The sequence below is a fragment of the Aptenodytes patagonicus genome, chromosome Z (assembly GCF_965638725.1).
Source record: "Aptenodytes patagonicus chromosome Z, bAptPat1.pri.cur, whole genome shotgun sequence".
Classification (NCBI taxonomy): Eukaryota; Metazoa; Chordata; class Aves; order Sphenisciformes; family Spheniscidae; genus Aptenodytes; species Aptenodytes patagonicus.
This window is the reverse complement of record NC_134982.1, coordinates 88,199,633-88,219,986: the sequence shown is the minus strand read 5'-3', so window position 1 is coordinate 88,219,986 and position 20,354 is coordinate 88,199,633. Positions and strand designations below refer to the sequence as shown.

General features: G+C 39.6%; 1 protein-coding gene across 4 annotated transcripts in view; it reads left to right on the top strand.

The window, feature by feature from the left end:
• The window catches only part of MCTP1 (multiple C2 and transmembrane domain containing 1), a 297,668-nt gene that overhangs the window by 98,659 nt on the left and 178,655 nt on the right, over window positions 1-20,354 (top strand). For 3 of the 4 annotated variants that reach the window (XM_076362433.1, XM_076362434.1, XM_076362432.1), the window contains exon 2: window positions 19,219-19,333. In XM_076362433.1, coding sequence (XP_076218548.1) covers window positions 19,219-19,333 — 115 coding nt within the window. Of the gene's footprint in view, window positions 1-2,896; window positions 3,080-19,218; window positions 19,334-20,354 lie in introns of those variants that run through there. The other variant, XM_076362436.1, reaches the window with a different exon arrangement.

Below are 20,354 nucleotides of genomic sequence, written 5' to 3'. Positions count from 1 at the left end.
AAGGTTTAAAAAAACAAATTTGCAAGATATTTGTTAGTGTAACAATACATCATCATGTGCCTTTAGAAACTAAGGAGAGAGGCACATCCTGAAATGAAAAAAAAAAAAGGAGACCAAAAAAAGACTTTCTCCCACCGATGTGGGAGATCCGCACTGTTGCGTGTATGCTGTGGTGTGGGGTGCTCAGTTTCACACCTTTTCACCCAAGCATCCCTTTGAGCACCCTGGATGGCATTTCTCAGTCCACACTCATTTCCTTCCCCCCTCTGCTGACATGGAAGAGAAGGCATCAGTGGATTTGGGGGAAGCCCTCAGCGTGAGGACCCAGGAGAGTGGCTGTTGGGACTGGCTGGATGACGGAGAGTTCAGGAGGCATCAGTCAAGAAGGCGATACCTTCCCAAGAGTGCACCTGATGGGAAATTTAGTGATCTCCATCTCCCTGTTTTATCCACTAGCCTAAGGGGCTGGTTGGGGTGGGTCCCGATCAGCAGCATCCCTGTTTCAGCATGTTGTTGTGGTCTTGAGTAGTAAAGTGCTTTCTTTTATCATCATGAAAAGTGATGGCTGCTTTACCGTCTTTTAAGCCACTTCTGTAAAGAGCTCTTCCCAGATGGATTTTGACCATATATAAGAACCTGTCTTTTAGTATTTATTAGTTTGGAGCAGGTGGGGTTTACTGCTTTGAAGGCAGACAGCAGTGATAGACGACATTGCTTTAAAAAACGTACTCCCTACAATTTCTTCTTTCTATAGTGTTTTGTCCTCCATTGCTTGCTTTTCCTCTGTGGAAAATAAGTGAGGTTCTTTAGAAATTGCTGTTAAATGAGAACAGCAACATATGTGCTACTTAAAAATGAATTCATTGTTCTCCAGAGCTGCAGTCAGGGAGATAACACGTTACTATTCCTTTCGTGGACCCTCTCACAGCAATATCCGAGTGCTCTGCCGTTCATCTGCAAAGTAAGGGAGAATTATTATGCTGCTTCCAGTGGTCGAAAATGAGGCATAGAGGGATTAAATGATATGGGCAAGGGAAAGTGCATGTATCTGAAGCCACAAAAGCTACACAAATCCTTATCTTAATAACAAAACCATCACTCCCTATCATTTTTTAAAATAAAACTTTGCTGGTTTAGGGAAAATATATCTTGTAGTAAAGAAAGGAGATGCTTTACTCCTTATTAATCTGTTCTCCTAAGTTACTTCTGGGTGCTGGTGGTGAGAAGTCTGCCAAAATGTAAGTTGTCTTCACCTGTTGGCATGGAGATTTTGGTAGTGTCATATATATGTCACATCTTTCTGCGTGCCATGGGAGTGATGACTTCCTGAGGTTTCTTCTGCACCCATTTCCTATGATTTCTATTATTTCAGTGTGTCGCACCTCATCCAGGTCTATCAGAACCTGTAGTCACAGCCTCCTTCCTTAGGTGAGTGATTCTGGTATGCGCTCTTTTTTCTTTAGGAGTGATTTTTTTTTTTTTTTTGTCCTGAAGTTAATGCCAAAAGTGTATTTAACTTCACCATTTTGGAGTAATAAACTAAGCTAAAATTAAGAAAAAGGAGGAACATTCTGACCAAGTCTAGTGTGCAAGTTGGCTACTATGTGATATGAGATAACTAATTCCACCAAACTCTTCTGCTTTGTAGCAAGGTGCTGTTGAGGGAGGAATCTGGAATTCTTAATGGTGTTTCATTACAACCATTAATGATATATATTAAATCAGTTATTTCAATGTTTAAAATCACTTACTTCAATAACTTCCTGAGAGAAGTGTTTTGCCCGTTTGGCTGCAGTCTGCTCTGTGCTTTCTGATTATCCATAAAGTTTAAAACTAGTATTTCAAAATCACACCACTGGATTTGATTCTGGACTTGGCATGTTCTGGGTGAACTGCACCAATCTGAGAGGGTGTCCCAAGCATCCAGGGGCATCCTTGTGGAGTGGAGAGGTCTAGGAAGAGAGAATCCACATTTCCAAATCGTGCTCGTTTCTCATCGGCTGTGGAATATTATGTTTACTGCAGAGAAACCAAACCCCAGAAAACTGAGAACCCATAGATGAGAAGCAGTCTGATACAGAGGGATGTTAAAGGAACAGAAATGACTACAAAATATAAAAGATGTAGAGATTTTAAGGAGAGCTGTTTCTCTTTCTGTATTCAAGTTTCAAGCTAAATTAAAGATTTTCTTCAGTGGGTAGAGATTAAAGAAATAAATAAAGTGTCATACGAAAGGTATATAAGACTGATCAGGCTCTGATGCCAAACAAATAGCAATGCATATCCAGTTGTGGAATACTTGTTCAGTTATAACTGAATGCATATTGAAATTCAATTGGATAACATCGACATTTTTATTACTTCCTTCTTATCTCAATTCCTTCTTTTTCAGCTTCTGATATTTCTATAATGGCCAAGAAGGAATTTTTCTGAAATTTTATGAGATTAATATCAGGTGGTATCTGAATACTGCTTTTAAATCTCAAAATACCTTCAGAATTAATATACTAGGATAGAAAGTATGTGTTCTCTTTTATTTTCATCTCTTTTATTTTCATGGAATACTTATATGTGTGTTTATTAAAACAAATATTTAACTTTAGTATTTCTCCGCTCAAGGTATTATTTGGAAAAAAGTCAGTGTAGGGATAATCTATAATTTAGTGTTCACTAGTTGAGCTTCAATATTTGTTTCATGCCAATATTTAATAAATAAACCACAGAACCCTTCAGTTACACCATCTTCTGCAGTGGGGGAGGGCGGAGGAAGCAGCTTTCAGTGTTTAAAGATGTGGAGATAGTTGAGTCATTTCCTCTGAATATGTGTTGAAACATATTCACATACCAAGACTTACCTCACTTTAGTTCTGAGTAGCTGCAGTTCACAGCAGTCGTCAAATGGTACTTGCACAGTTGCTACCAGCTGGAGGTGAACAGCATTACTGAGCAGTTGTCAGCTCGAAAGGCTGATTTCAGATTTGCAAGTATCTTTGTGAAGCAAAAGATGTTTAACTCACTCCTGTAATACTATTTCAGATAGGTGGAAGCTGGAGGAACTTCTCAATTTGGACCTGGTCAGGTAGGAATTTAGGTCTTTTGTAAGGTCTAACATGCTCAGATATAGTATTATATGCATCCTACTTTAAAATGTAAGTAATTTAAATCTCTGTTTTGAAAATAATTAAATGTTTGCTTTTGATGGAAACTGCATGCCCTAAGTGGATCATACAGAATGAGAAAAACTGTTTCTTCAGTTTAGAGTATACAAAATCACACGGAGAGACGCATCACTCACTCACAGGTAGACTAATGTCTGTGGTAGTTTAGAATACAGAAGATTTTCTGAAACCTCACCGTTGTCATTCTTTTGCTGAATTCTCCATGTTAACAGAAGAATCTATTTAATTACTTACAGGTTTGGTAGTTTGAAGACTGTCATTCTTCCTTTTAAATTGCTCTCAGATACCTGTCTTCTGCTGAGTAGTTTGTGGATCTTTATGGATTTTGTGGCTGGAACACACTGTCGTTCTTTAATGTCAATTGAACATACCTAAATATCTAGGCAGCACATGGTCAAGTAAATCTAGCTTTGACTGTAAAATTGGAATCTTATTTTTAAAGTGTTGTTGCCATTTGTATTTAACAGACTAGTGTTATCCTCATAGCGTTGCTCTTTTGAACTGTGAGTACAACAAACACTAAGGAAGTTCCTCTTAAAAGCAGTTTAGTGTTGTTTTACTGGTAGTGACACTATCGCTGAATTTGCTTTAAAATGGATTCAGAGTAATTCAGATGCCGTGTTCTGATAGTTGTATTTCCCCAAATTTAAAATATAACTTTGTCATATAATTTAAATATAAAACTACTTCTGAATAACCTAGGTTACTTAAGTGTGTGTATATTTAGGTACATAATTATGATAATAATATGGAAAACTAAATTAGGAATATTTTAGTGTGGTTTTCTGTTGTGAAAATGTGGACAGAGTATTTTTAAATACAATAGATGATTTTTTTTTTCGAGGGAATGATGCATATGACATGTATGTTGGCTTCAGATATTTATCTCATTTTGAAATGGAGACAGCTAATTGTTCACAGATCATCCTTGATACGGATGTGACACCTGTCTCTAGTTCCCAATTCAGTTACCCTTCATGTTTGACATAACTAGCAGTGTAATTCTGCACTCTTCAGGCAAGTGAGAGGATTTTTGTGCGTGATATTGCAAGTTTCTCTAGAGGTGATGGAAATCCTCATTGTCAGAAATTAGGATACTGCTGCATCTGCCTGAGACTTAGTCTTTGGAAAAAATAGAAAAAGAAATTCAGACATGATTTTAATGCTTCACAATTTGATAGTTTTAGGAATTCAAGGTTTATTTTGGACAGAAAAAATATGTAATTTTTGTATTTTCAGTGTATTTTCATCCCTTTATAGACTGCTTTTATTTCCCCATTTACTTTGTGCATGCATCATGCATTCATGAGTGCAAGTGCGTGTGTACTTGCAAAAATGTACTCATGTACATATAGTTACCCATCTAACTTCCAACAATCTTCTTAAAACCAAAATGGCACAGGAGCGCTCATTCTTTTTGCTTGTTCTGGGAACTGAATAATTCTGGATAGAGAGTCAGATCTAATGTGTTTCATTATGATTTTTATTTATTCTGCTTAAAGAAGCAGATTTTTTTCATTTTTGAAGAAGATACATTCTTGGGATTTTTGAGAGTGTAGGTGCATCCACTCTCAAGTGCACGCAGGAAGCAACTTCAGGTTCATACAGTCACACACCGTGTGTCTTGCTGTACCTTTGAAAATAATGGATTTCTTGACAGAAGACTGGAGTGTGCAGAGGAGAGGTTTAGGTTACAACATATGTGAGCACTGCAGCATAAATGCAAGGCATAGGCTTGTTTTGAAGTGTTCAGGGTTTATGTGTATCTTGATATCTTGGACATACTCTGCTCTTAAGGGGTGGAGAGGCTGGTACTTCTGAATGCCAACTGCAGCACTGCCATACCAGTCCAACCAGAAGTGGAAGGCACAACAGCGCTTTGAGGAAATGTAGCTGAGGTCAGCGTATACTCTATTTATTATGATATTTCAAAGCAATAGAGAATCACAGAATGGCTGAGGTTTGCAGGGACCTCTGGAGATAGCCCAGTTGAACCTCTTGCTCAGAGCAGGGTCATCTCAAGCAGGTTGCCCAGGACCATGTCAGAGCAGGTTTTGTATATCTTCCGGGACATTCTCTGGGCAACCTGCTCCAATGTTTGACCACCCTCACACAGGAAAAATAGTTCTTTCTCATCTTTAAAGTGAAATGTCCTATATGCCTCTTCTGTCACGGGGCACCACTAAGAGCCTGTCTGGTATTATACACATGAGTAGGACCCCCCTCTTGGGTAGGAAACTCCTCTTCTCCAGGTGGAGCAGTCCCAGCTCGCTCAGCCTCTCCTCATCAACAGATGCTCCGATCCCTTCATCGTCTTTGTGACATGTCATTGGACTTGCTGCAGTATGTCTGCATCTCTCTCATACCGGGGAGCCTCAGCACTGCAAGTGTGGCATCACCAGTGCTGAGTAGAAGGGGAAGAAGTGTTGAGTGACCTCCTAAAACTGAAAATAAGCTGTTGAAAGAGGATGGGTCATGAAAAACTCCCTTTAATTAGTTTTTTCTAGGGTTTTATTTTACAGTCGAAACAGATTTTAAAGTGTTACTCTCTAATCAGTTTGTCAAGGCCCTTTACATATTTAGTATATTTTTTAAATTACCTTTCAGTTAGAGGTGATCATTTTGTAAACAGTTGTGGGAAATTCTGGTAACTAAAGACTGAGGCCAGTAATCAGCTCCACGTTCCCGTGGGATAAGCTAGCCTGTTGGTAACTTTTTTCACAAGTAAGATGAATAATCTGATAATAAAATTTGCTCTAGAAATATTTTGCATACTATTTGTTATTTAGTAATTAATGAAGAGTGGTATCCTTTCTAATATTATCTCCAGAACTAAGAGTAAACCTTTCTCCCCTGTGATTTTAAGTTTTCCTTATAAGCAATTTTTGCTCAGTTTCCCTCTAAAATAAAAATGGATGAAGGGATAAGGGTAGGGAATGAGATTAGGGAGAAGGATGCTGCAACAAATTTCAGCAGACTTTGCAAATTGCCTTGAGTTTCAAAGCATTTCCCATTCTGTTCAACAATCCTCCTTGAAGGGATTAACCCAGGTGGAGAAACCACCGAGGTATACATATAGCTAGTTCAAACGAGGTGTATCAGTAATGGTGCAGAGAAAGCATCTCCTCTGGGAGTCTGCTTACATTTGAGACAGCTCTAGTTATCTGGGAATACCCATGGGATTTCTAGCAAGCTGTCTGCTGGTGGAAGAAAATCAATTCTTCTCCTTACTCTACTGTGTTTGGGCATATGCCAGTCCACTCGGATTGAAAAACTTCCTAGTCAGCAGCAATGAATGAGGCAAACCTGGAGCTACCAAATCCAACATTGATGCTTAAGGAGAAGGAGTAACTCCGGGGGTAAGCTGGTTCCTTCTCCAGCTGCAGCTTGAGCCAGAGCACTTCATTTCTCCAAGTCCCTGTCCTCACTTGTCCTTAAAAATCTATAGTTAACAGTCAGTGGATTTACTTACTTCTTTGTTTTCTATTTAACCTTGTGGAACTGTCGTTACGTCTCCTGTCGTGGGATTCACTGTGAAGCTAAGTGACAGAAACACAAGATGTTGATTTCCCCTCTATCCGATGGGACGTCAGTATGCCTGTGGTGGGATAGCAGGTCCGCTGCCTGCAGCTCAGACTTGGGATGAAAGACTTCAGTAGAGGCTACCGGTCAACAGTCGGATTGAATTTATGGCAGGCATCTGGGGTGTGGAGAAAAGGTGTCTGTTATTTCAGTTTCTCCTGGGCCTGTCACCAGGCATTGTCCCGTGCTCCCCTGGTGCCGGCGGTGGTTGAGCAGGGACTGTGCTAGTGCAGCTGTAAGGTGGAGCCTTGCTTTAGTGTTCGTATGTTCTTTCAGGGAGGATGAATAATCTCACAATGTTTATGTGCTTCACAAAGGTGGGGGAAGTTCAGATGTTGTGAGCAGCAGACACTGAAAGGAAGGACATGTTTGCCTGTCACCCGTGCTGATACTGGTTCTCCTGAGGTGAGTGGTCAGGATGCCTTGTGGGTGTCTTGTCACTTGTTTGAATCCACTTTAGCAGAACTGGCCTCTTGTACTAGGTTACGGCTTTGCCAGAAGACTTGAATTGATGGGAATCTTTATTCCAACGGTACTGACTGTACATGAATTTCCAGCCTAATTTCCTGGTATCATCCGTTCACATCTAGCTTCTTCAGTTGTAATGATGCTGGCTTTGTGGGTGTTCACAGATTATTTTGCTTCCAGAAATTTTTCAATTACTGTGCTGATACTCTTATTTTACTCAAAGATGCTAAACCAAATTAATCTTTTGAGAGTTGTGCATGATGATTTTTGTGATAATGGCACTATCTGCGTTAAGGAAGGGACCAAAAATGTTTTCATAGTATAAATTCATGAAAGAAGGTGAGCAGTTGCCTCCTGAAAGATGACAATCAGCTATTTTTGTTCTCCCCATTCTAGGAAGAGTTTCTTAAACTAGGCGTTGATAAGTATGATAATGGTTCATATATGCTTCATTATTACGGGTGTCATTTAGGAGTAGTTTCCAGCACTTGCAAAATTTTGGGTCTGCTTGGGCATCACTGTAAGAATAGACTACATTTACAAATTATTGATGAATCAGATCTATATCTCTTTATGAGTTGAGAAGGGAAACATCTTTCTGAAGAGCCAATTCTTGAACTACGAGCTGCCCCATAAAAAACTCAAGGGCTAAACCAGCTAGTAACTCAGATTTCCTCATCTATCCCCAGATGACAAAGCTGTGGTAACAGACCATGCTGTCTATTGGACAACTTTATAAGATCTTCAGTAACCAATGGAGGAGAATAGGGGCGCTGCCTCATACACCTGCTAAGAAACTGTTTGCTCTAAGACTGTGGGCTGTCCATGCTTTTCAATAAATGAAGTTCTCTTAGACTGTCTTTTCCTGAAAAGCTGTTGGAGGACTAGAAGAGAACTTGCCATCAACCTGGAAAAGAGGCAGCTTGTCAAGCAGCCTGAGAGGGAGCAGTTACTGTTGGCATTCAATACAGACTCCAGAAAAACAGCAGCCACTGGCGCCCAGTAGGGTTGATACACAGCCTCGGGTTAACAGGCCTCCAAGAATTACCAAGGGTTAGGCATCGGTTCCCTGCCAGAAACCCAGGCATTGTAATATACAGCTTAATAAACATTTTACATCTTTTTTAGAAAAAGAACCTATCACTGGAAATTACCAGAAGAAAAGAAGTAATAAAACTTTTGAGGAAAAATGCTCTACATTTGCTACTGTCTCACCTGAACAGCTTCATCATTGCTTCACCGGTCAGCAGACAGGCGTTCTGTTGGAAAGCTGCCTGCATTTTGTTTCATTTTCTTTGGCCCTTGGTTAGTTATTTATGACGGCAGGGGTTTATCCTGGAGCTGGGAGTTGTCTTGTCACTCTCAGATACTTGCCAGAGACGCACTGAGGAATGCCCACGGGAAAGCACTTTCCCATGTTATCTGGCATTTGGTGGTACCGGCCCCTAAGCAGATGTGTGCACTGCTGGAGACTTGTGCCCTGCGGTAGATACCACTGCTCACAAAGGGTTCATTTCTACTTAGGAAATCAGTATGACTATGGTGGATGGTTTTTTTCTGTTCTGTTTACAAAGGCATTTCTCCCCCTCTGATAAATCAGTTGGAGATTCACATGGATTCTTGAGGGGATTGGTACAGTCCAGTCCCTATTTTCACAGGATTTCAGGACCTTTCTGAGAACTTCTGAGCAGATTACTTTCTCACTTTTTTCATCTTACAGCAGCCAGTGATGGAGCTAAAATGTGAACAGTTTCTCAGGTCTGAAAGATAGGCTTGATTTTCTGTGTTGAGTATGGACCAGGCAACAGTGGGTTTTGCTGTTAGAGGACCGGGCCTTCTCCTGTTCTCCAACCCAAAAGCACCACTGGTACTTTTCCTTGCAAACTGTATTCCACCCCACAGCTGATTTCTCTCCTGGGAATAACAGACCTACAGTAGTACTTGTGAGCGGTTTACAGCTTTTTCTCATCTCACCACCTTTGTAACCACCCTGGAACTTGTGGTTTCTGCCATCCCCAACTACTTCTCAGGGCCACAGAATGACAATACCGACTGGCTGCCATCACTGGGGCCTCCATGAAGTTCTTGAAGGGCCTGAGCAGTAAATCCACAACTGCAATTGTGAAAATGTTCACCTTAGTGAAGAGCTGTGATCTTGTGTCAAGGGACTATAGTCTCACATGTCAGCATCAGTCATCAGTCCCAGTGTGGAGTTCCGCATTGTTGGTCATCAGTAACGCGAAAATTAGCTACGACATGCTTGGCCATTGCAGCTTCTATCTATGGAAAGCATCCATTTTTTTTTTTCTGTACTTACAGTTTTTGGGTCAGTCAAGACAGGTGGAGAGTATCTTAAAGTATCATGCAACAGTTCTAGGCTTTGCCGTAAACAGGAAGAAAACCAAGTAACTTCAGTAATGGCTTCTTTCAGACTGTTAAGTCTAATAGTATTACACATCTTTTCAATAAGAAAGACCTACTTTTTGTCATGTTCAGAATTGGGAACCCTGAATTACTCCTTAACTGGCATCTTGCAGGCAGGCTGAGGTTCTCATCCTCCAAGATGCTAAAATGTGGACATTTGGATATCTATTGGATAGATGACTGCAAAAAATGTGTGTGTGGTCATTAATTTGCATGTCATTCTTGTATCAAAGGTTATGCAGCAGATGTCTGTGCTGAATTAAGTAGCTTTCATGAACAATATAATAGCTGAAAGGCTGTGGGGTTTTTTAGGAAAAAAAATAATGTGCATAAACATATCAGAACTAATACCCATCTCTTAGATGTTTATGGGCTTTACTAATGAAGACGAAAAATTGCATGGTTAGCAATTGACTGTCCTTCTCATTACAAGTGTTTTTTTTCTAGGAGATTCTTCTTTGCCATTATTTCTTGCACTACGTACACTGGATTTTGGTTTAACTCTTTCTGGACTTACCAGTTTAACTGTTGTCAGTAGGAAGCCTTTCTGTGACCAGCTGGTATAAAGACTCTTAAAAATCATGCAAGAAAATGCCTTTAAAGGAACAAGGACAGTTAGACACTCTTGGTCTTGAATTTAATTTCCAGTTTTTGGAAGCATTTTCTTCAGATCAGATCAAAGTGATCTTGATCATAATTGCTGCCTGCAAATGTCTTTGCCCCATTCAGCTAAAGTCCCTGGCGAGTAATTATGATACTATATTGAAACCATGTGGCTGTCCTCAGTAGTCACTAGTTTCCATGCAGCAAGGAAGGATAATTCTGGAAAGGTACTTGCAGTACATTCCAATAGTACTGGTTTAACTGGAGAAGTTTTGTACTGGGAACATGTCAAAAACAGTTCTTCCTGGTTTATATCTTGCTTCTGAAAAGCAAGTTGTTTCTGGATGCCAGAAAAGAGAGTTTTTTCTTGTCCGTTAATAGAGATAACGCCAGATAACTATATGCAGTCAGGAATGAATTATTTTTCTGTTAACATAGCTTTCAGGCTTACATAAATAAACATCTGGATTTTATAGGCTGTAAAGGCAAGGCAATTTAGATAATGTATTTAGAAAATGGTTTCCTCCAATATACACGAAGCTTCCGTTTATACTGGATTTTGCAACCATGTTGTGGGGAAATGTTTTTTTGTTGTTAGTTTTCTGAAATGGTTTGGTTGTATTCAGATATGTGTGCATTTGTATACATGTTTGCAGGGTTAGGGCCACTTTTGTTGAATGCTTTGTGTAGTTTGCTGCTGAACAGCTAAAAGGGTGACTTAGAAATGTGGGTATCTTTTGTAGAAAATAGTTTTGTTTTTTATTTTAAACAAAGTAGAATGTTTCTTTATTCTGTGTCACGAAGGATTTTTTGAAGACAAAGCAATAGGAATACCCTAGCCATTGTGCTAATCTGTAGTTTTAATTAGATATGTCAAATCAGAAGTGCATTGATTTATCTAGCATACCTACTTAATTTATTCCTGATCTCCTCTGTAATGTTATTCAGAAGGGAATTATGCACAACCTATCCCTCCCTTCACCTTCAGCAACCAGCCTCTCCTGAAAAGGCACCTGCAGTGGTTAGGGAAGCTGCTGTCCTGTTGCGACGGATGGTACGGCTGCTGGTGAGGACACGGGTTTCTCTGTATGAGCCCCCTCTGCGGATGCTGTAGGAGAAGAACCTGCTCTGGATGTGCTATTTCCTGGTTTAATGACAAAGCATTGTCAGCGAAAAAGATGCGAAAAGAAATGGTTCCAGAGCAAACCAGTAAGTTGTAACAAATCACTTTGTTCAGAGGGTAAAATCTAAGTGTGAAACCAGCTGAAGTTTTAGCAAAACCACGTTCAGCTAAAAGCAGTAGCTATCCTGGAGTGCTGGGCACAAAATGGGTAATTTTAAAGACAATGGCCTGATACTGATATTTCTGTGCTTATGATCTTGATCAAAGTCTAGTTACAAATTCATAACTCAGTAGTTGAAATACCAGATATAGTAGTTTTAAACTTATGTCTTCTACAAAAGAATTGCTCATCAATAGTAGATTAAAAAGCTTTCAATTTATCAAAGCAGTACCAGACAAGGGGAAACAAAGTGGTAAAATGTATTTGGACTTTTCAAAAAAACTGTTACACAACCTGCTACAAAGAGGTTGAGGCAATATACTTTTAAGGATGAAAAGAGGAATAAAAGGTGGAAAATGCAACGAAGAATTATCTGCCCTTACTTACATATGAAAACAAAGACTTTCTTCAGTCCTTGAAAAGCTGACAGTCTAAATTCCTGTGCTTACAATTTGTTGTATGTAGGTGAACTATTGTGTCTGTAAGAAACACCAATAACCCCGGAAGGATTTGGCACGATTACAGCAGTTGCTTGTCACAGGAGAGACCAGACGAGAGCTTTTAATTTGTGATATAACAAGGGAGGATAATAACATGGGGGGGAGGGCGAGGAGGGCAGGGTGGAGTGTAACAAAACTGGGGAGGAAGCTGTGGTTGCTTTGTTCAAGAATAAATGGATAATCTTGGTGGAGAAGGGATTCTTTGTTTTTATTTTCTGTTTGCTTTACTATCTTAGTCTCTATACGTGATGCTGCAGTAAAATTTTATAGTAGATTTGAATTAATAAATGGCAGCAAACTGAGTTTTCCATCCCAAAACCAGGATATGGAGACAGATGGAAGGAGGGACAACTTGGTGGAATCTCTTCTGATTGCTTTGTCAATATTGGTATTTGGTTTCCTTTGCTGCCAGACAGGGATAATGCTTCAACTGAAACAAGTGATTTGAAGTATACTTCTGAATACGAAAACTTTCAAAATGTTAACATGCTTACATCTTTTATTATTATTTCTGCATCTATTCATTACATTTTCAGAAGGAAATCTAGCAAGCTGTTGACGGTAATCAGTGTGATACTGAAAATTAGCATTTGCTTTTGGTTGGTTTCAAATAAAATCAGAGAGCAACAACTAGTACAGATGTCACCGAAAATAGTCCAATTATTCTGCAGACGTAAATGGTCAGTATTACTATTTGATTCTTAAGGGTTTTCTTTAATAAGCAGATTAAATACCTCTTTCAGCCGTAGCCAAAAAGCTCAGGAAAGAGGCTTAATCCTTTATGCACTCGTGAGTATTATTTAGCCACAGTGTATTTCCTGACAGCATAAATTAGATGGTCATATTCAGAGCATACCGACCTATATTAAAATGTGTGTTTATATGTATGTGATTAATGCTAACTTTAAAAATGTCTTTATTCTGCAGAAAGAATCTTAAATTCATAGTTCTTCGTAATCGAGACGTTTCAGACTAGCATGTATGCACTGTTGCCATTATGTGGTAAAGAGCACATACACAAAATCCGAGTTTTACAGTTCATCGGTACATTTTATTCAATTCAAAACCTTCACAACAGTTGAGGCTTTTCACATTCGTTATAAATGCTTGTATCTTGTCTGTGGGAAACATCTGTTGTATGGCAAGCTTTAACAAAGTAGCCAGTCTCATCCAAAGCACATACATGGTTAATCAAAAAGCACATTATTAGTGCACATAAAATGCTGCTAAAAATTTCTGCACATTTCCAGTAATATTTAAAATCCCACAATGTTCTTTTATATTGCTATTGAAATGGGTTCACACTATACACCTGCCTTTTTATTTAGGGAATAGGGAAAATAGAATGGATGAGATTAAGTGAGCTGTATAACTGTTTTTACTGAGAAGTTCTTCTGTTCTTTCTGACCTACCATCAACCAGAACGCTAGCATACAAAGTGCTGTTTAGGACACAATCATTGTAACTCTTAAATTAGATAAGTAAATACTTTCAGCGAAATTAAAAATTGCTTGTCACTTGACTTTATTGTTGTAACTTTGAAGCACAGTCAGTTCCCATTAGTTGCAGAGACAAGGAGTTGACAGCCACTTGGATATTCAGAATTTCTGAATTTCTTGCCAGCAGGTGTTTCCAAAGCATGAAGCTTTGACAGATGAAAATGATCTGAAGAAATCAGTTTGAGCCAGGCAGTAACTGGGGTGGAAAATTCTGCTTATGCAATATTGAAGACGCAGTTACATTACTTCAAACTTTTTGGTATTTTTTTTCTGTTTGAAGGCTAGTAGTATTTCATGCCATGCTGTGAACCCTTGACTGTTGATGTTCTGCTGCTTCCTCCTTGCAGGACACTTTGATTTAATTTCATCAGTTGTATGCAACTATGAAAGGAACGCTGTTTATTTCACTGTCCCATTTCCTGACAATGACCCCAGCACAGGGGCAGTCGGTGCAGCCAGATCTCCAGCTTCTCTGGTCACTCCTTCTATGCAACTCCTGTTACATTTCCCTCTTCCTTTGTCTACCAATGGAAGTGTTGATGCTGATGCCTTTGTTTTATGCTGGAAAAAATAAGTGCTTTTTGCTTATCTTAACAGTGTGTTCTGGCAAAATACTGAAATGGAGCAGCAAATCAACAGAGCTGTAACCTGTTGCTTAAATGACTCAGATAAGAATATTACTTCAATCTAGAACATACTTAGAACATAGAACATACTTAGAATCATTAAGGTTGGAAAAGACCTCTAAGATCAAGTCCAACCATCAACCCAACACCACCATGCCCACTAAACCATGTCCCTAAGCGCCACATCTACTCGTCTTTTAAATACCTCCAGGGATGGTGACTCAACCACTTCCCTGGGCAGCCTCTTCCAATGTTAACCACCCTTTTGGTGAAGAAATTTTTCCTCGTATCCAATCTAAACCTCCCCTGGCGCAACTTGAGGCCGTTTCCTCTCGTCCTATCGCTTGTTACTTGGGAGAAGAGACCGACCCCCACCTCGCTACAACCTCCTTTCAGGTGGTTGTAGAGAGCGATGAGGTCTCCCCTCAGCCTCCTCTTCTCCAGACTAAACAACCCCAGTTCCCTCAGCCGCTCCTCATCAGACTTGTTCTCCAGACCCCTCACCAGCCTCGTTGCCCTTCTCTGGACACGCTCCAGCACCTCGACGTCCTTCTTGGAGTGAGGGGCCCAAAACTGAACACGGTATTCGAGGTGCGGCCTCACCAGGGCCGAGTACAGGGGCACGATCACTGCCCTACTCCTGCTGGCCACACCATTTCTGGTACAGGCCAGGATGCCATTGGCCTTCTAGTTATTCTAGTTAATATGTCTTTCCAAAATATACTTTTAAGTATAGGAAAATGTTAGTTTTGGGCTGTATCACTAAAGATTTTTTTTTTTTCCTTTTTGGAAGGCGGAGTGTATTACAGGTGTGTATTAATTTTTTTAAACTGCTGAATATTTTCAGTTTTGGCATTGAACAATCTATATAAAATTTGAGGATCGGTTCTTCTGAAGTGGTAATTGTTTTCTGCAGCAGAGGGTTCCTTAAATCTCTTACATCCCCTGAATTACTGGCCCAAACTCATGCTGGTGTATGGTATATAAATTGTACGAGAGCAGCGAAGCCATTGATTCCTCAGATTGTTAGCTGATTAATTGTTAGAAATATTAAGAGCTTTGAAGGAGAGTGTCGGTATTCATGGTGATATGAAAGGGTGATAGATAGTTTTCAGTGGCAAAAGTGGTAGTAATCTTCAGGGTCTCAGTCTGGGAGAAGTTAATGAGTTAGCCTGAAACTTTGTGATGTGGTTTGTAAGAAGATAGCACAAACGATGTTACTGATTCTCGTCTTTTAAATTGCTAGTCTGACTTCAACAGGTTCACCCCTGACTTCAGTAATGCCCAGTGACCAGAACCAGATTCACCGTCTTTTTGTTTTATAGTGTGTTTTTAACAAAAGGTGAAAAATGATATGATGTGGGAATGGTGGTGATTTTAGCCATCCTGTCAGTTTCAAAGCGGCGTCATTTTTCTTGCATGCTGAGGTGCAACTGGGTTCTGACTAGTGAACACTTCGTACGGTGGAAGCATTGGATGTACAAAAAATCAGATAGCTTTTTCCTTTATTACTGGTGTGCAGCTACACGCATGTACCTACCCGTCAGCTACCTTACAGTCCTTTTACATGCTCGACATTTGTTCAGCTGTAAAAAGTAGTTTGTTCATCTAGTTGTTAAGCTGCTAAATCTGGAAAACACAGTGAAGTGTCTCTCACGGTGTGAACAACAGAGGTGGAAGTACTTGCCTAACTTTTCACGTCCGTGAATCGCAAAGGGTTTAGTGACATAGCTGCAGCCAGAGTTTCCAGCTGCTCTAGAAATTTTCTGGAGAAAATTCAATTAATTTTTTTGTTTATATGCTGCAGAAATGGAAGTTTTAAAAAAAATAAAAACCTTTAATTACCCTCCTGACAGTAGTTTGGGCTTTTTGTCAGCTTGGGTAGCAGAAACTCCTCACTGATACTAGTCACAGGTATCAGAAAACTGGGGGTTTTTTGGTGCTAAGATGCACAGACTTTTTGCATTGATTTTTGTTTGGCCCGTAATACGGCAGTGGCACAAGACCTGGGCAAGGGCACGTTCCTCCTCAGCTCCCCTCGGTCTTATATGTCTCCAGAATGGCATATGTCTCAGTACATGTCTAAACACCGGAGCTTCTGTAAAAGTGAGGAAACATATTATTTCATATTGTTAAACTAACAGCTTAGCTCCATAAGTGTGCTTAAAACTAACAGCTTAGCTCCGTAAGTGTGCTTAATACACACTCGTGTAGTAATGCTGTCTTTGATTTTTTGTCTTTATATACAGTCCTGAGCGTTTTCCAGTTAGTAGTTATCCATTCTGCTGTTTGTTGGTAGTTGTTCTAACAGAGCATCCTGTGTCCATCATGGCTTGCCTCGTGTACCCCTTTAATGTAAAAGGTTCAGCTGACTTACAGCTAATAAATAACCCAGCTGAATAATGGTGGTTGGGCCAAATCGAAACCACACTGAAAAGTTATTTTATTTCTGCTTCCTGTTTTTGTTGGAAATAGTCTTCCTTCAGATTTCAGATGAGTTTGTATAATATGGAGATAGTTCTTGGAAAAACAGACACTTAAAGGAGGAGTGCCGCTCGTGGGGGGGTCATCAAAAACGTGGCCGGTGTGAGCTCTGTGTTCAGTTCGGCTCGACGAAACGATGCTTTTCTGGGCATGTTAGAGCATCACTTGACATGCCGTGAGTCAGAAGTGACCTGCAGCTGCAAGGATTCATATAAGTGCAGGCTGTTGGAAGACTTCTCCCAGATGTCCCACTGAAAGTGGAAGCAGCTCCTGTTGTTGCTCTCACTGTTTGGTAAGAGAACAGCCTGGGGGGGTTGGTATCTTTTAAACAAGAGAGTGCAGCTGAGCACGGGTATGGTCATCAAGACCTCTGTCCTGACCTCTGCACGTGGCGTGTTTTCAAGACGATCAGCGTTCTTTAACCCCTCTATCGAAATTCACTGTATACAAGGCTTCAGTGTTTGTGCCAAATAATAGATTTCCCTTAAAACAGATTAATGTTGATTTTAGGGGAAATTGTAGAGCCTGAGAATTTAGTCATAGCTTAGCTAAAAAGCATATTCTAAAGTAAAATAGTGACAGACCACTACTAAAAATGAATTCAAAGGAATTAATTCAGGCATTGCCTTCCCACAGGTGATTTTGCATATGTGAAAATACGGTTAATTGCCTTCCTGGTCTTTGTCTGGAATCTCAACATTTTTGTTAAAGATTTAATAAAAGTAATTTCTAGATAAATGTTGGGAGACATCGTGTTTCTTTTGGGTCTGCAAGCTCTTGTAGAAGGGCAAGAAAGGGAAGGAAAGTTTTGGTGTTTATTATTTACTTCAGAACACAAGTTTCTTCTTTTGCAATGCCCTGATGAATGCTGGGGCCTAGGATGAGGCTGAGGATCAGGCCAGTGTGCAATTTTTTCCTTATTTCTGTCTGGACTAGATACTAAGCATTGCAGGGGTGGGGTGGAAATTCATTGTTGTCAACTTTGTATCCTTCTGTGGTCAGTGCATTAAAGAAAAGAAAAGAGATGGTGAGTGAGGCATTAGTCATTTAAAAGAAGGTGGTGGGTGCCTTCTGCAAGAGTCTTGCAAGGTCTTTTGATAGTTTCAGGCATGCTTCAGCAGTTACTTTACAAGGACAAAATTAGAAGATAAATGTTGAGAGATTTCAAGAACAACACCCCCCACCAAATCAAAGCTCATCTAACCATTTTCTCTGCGGTGCGCGAGTTTTGAACAGTTTCATTGCTGTGGAAGTGGTGAGCATGTCAGTATGCATGCTCTGGCCAGCATCGTACATGTTGCAGCAAAGGTTAATACGCTAGGGCTCAGAGTTGTGACCCTGGAATAACAAGAATTAACTGTATCTTAAAATGCCTTTATTTTGTGGCTTCCTTCATGCCTTAGATTTATTATTACCTTAAAAAAAAGGGGGGGGTAGTAGGAAGAGAATCAACTAAAGTTTCTTGTTGAAGTGGCATAGCACTTAGTACACACGTGGTCTCTGAGGTGTTTCTAGCATGCTGCTTTTTTTTTTTCTTGCAGAGGACCCATAATCACATAATAAAATGTTAATAGCACCGGTCTTAAAAGATTTAGTTCCTAGCATAAGAATATGTAACAGTGGTGCTCTGTGTGTATAATATATGAAGCTCCTGTATGTACTGTGACTGTATAATAGATACAGTTGTTCTAGTCTTAAAATTAAATGTGGTGTTCCAAGCATGCATTGTAATTAGATGCTAGAGAGCTGTGTTAAAACTATTTTGCAAAAGCTTGTACAAACTAAGAAACATAATTTCTCTCCTTTGTCTTTTGGGACAGAAATGTGTTTACTATTCATGCAGTCCAGAGAGTTCCTTTCATTCTGACTTCCTTTATTTTTTTTTATTTTATTTTTTATGATACAGTTTATACAACTAACTACTCTAAGAATCTTATCTTTGCCCTGGCAAACAGGCAAACTAAGAAGGCATGTATTACAAATGAAGAGATACAGCTGCATTTAATGTCTTTATGATTTCCCGCCCCCCCCCGGTTTCCCCCATAACTCTGTGGAAGAAAACACATATCTTGCAAAATCCTGCAGTAGCTGACAAAATCATAACTCATGTATATTTATTCAATGCCTAGATTGTCACTGTCAAATAAATACAGGGTCTGAGGCTACTGGTAATGACTAGTCCAAATAGCACTGTAAGGTCCAGGTCTGTTTTTTCTTACTTATTCTGCTCTACTGGGCCAGGAGTCTATGTGAATGTAATTAAAAATGGAGGTTGCCATAATAAATACAGGTATCAAAGAATTATTTTTCAACCACCTTTTTTAATTAATAAATTTAACCATTGAGATGTCAAACAGTTTTGTTTTGTTTTGTTTTTAAAAAAGGATGCTCAGGAATTGTCATGCTGATGACAGGAGCAGGTTTCTTGGTGTTGGGATATTAGCTCTGAGGTGGGGGAATGGGATATGGCCTTGTCTTAGTTCAACAGGATGGTGATACCAAGGAAAAATATACCTTACATGAAACTTTTAGTAACATCAGCTATTGCATTTTTATTTTTTCCCCTTCAGACAAGAAATCTGGTTGGAACGAGTAATGCAGATTTTCCCTCTGGGGATCCCGGAATGTACCAGTTGGACGTTACTCTAAGAAGAGGACAGAATTTAGCAGCACGGGACCGTGGAGGTAAGGGTGCTGGTAAACACTGCCTTAATGTTTGGGAAGTTACATGTCCATTGGGTAAATTTATATGAGGGTATTAAAGTTACAACTAAGGTTTGAATTGTAAGTGTGTTAGTTAAACTCTGCTTAAAACTATGTAGAGGTACTTTGTCTCAAAAGCATGAAGTAAAAGGAGCTAGGGCCAGCTAAACCCACACAGGAGGAGAAATAAGATTTAGGTAATATTGGTTTGATTCTTCTGCTAGCTAATTTTCCTCCCTTTTTTGAATGTTTCAAACTAAGAAGGGTGTGATAGATTTACTTTAACCATGCAGATTTGTGCTGTCTTGCTCACACAAGTGCTGTCTTGCTGCTTACTTTGTTCCTTGACTGCTTAACTGATAAATACTGGAGCCGTGTTTAAAGACAACAACAGTAAAACCCCTCTACTACATGTGTCCAGGCTTTACCTGTTGGTCAATCTGCTGATCACATATTGGCATTTTAGAGTCTGCTCTTAGGCATGTACCGCACATGTAGTTCAGAAAGGATTCCTAAAAGGTATTTTGACCTGCAGGAACACAACAGGCTGACTCAGTGACGCTGTACATACAACTGCAGCTCATATTTAAAATTAGATTAAGTCAGTAATCCACTTCCTGAACAGCAATGTGAGCATGATAAATCTGACTAACAGCCTATTTTGGGCTTGTCATAATATATTCCTTGGGAGAGAGAAAAAGCCATAGTAGAAATTTAACTACAAAAAGTAGTATTGCACAGGACCTTTCCATGCTTACCTGATGAAGTGACTTGAGCAATTTCAGATCTCAAATACGGTAGCAGAAACCTAGAAGGCTGTTTACATTAATAGGAAATTACTTCACTGATATTTATGTCACTGAAACGGAAGTTGTAATATACTCACTCTTGCAAGAATAAACTTTTATGTATATTCTTCCTCTAGATGTATTGATATTCTATCAAGCTTTCCCTGACATTCATTAAAAATAGATGCTCAAATGTTTTTGTTCCATGAGCTAGA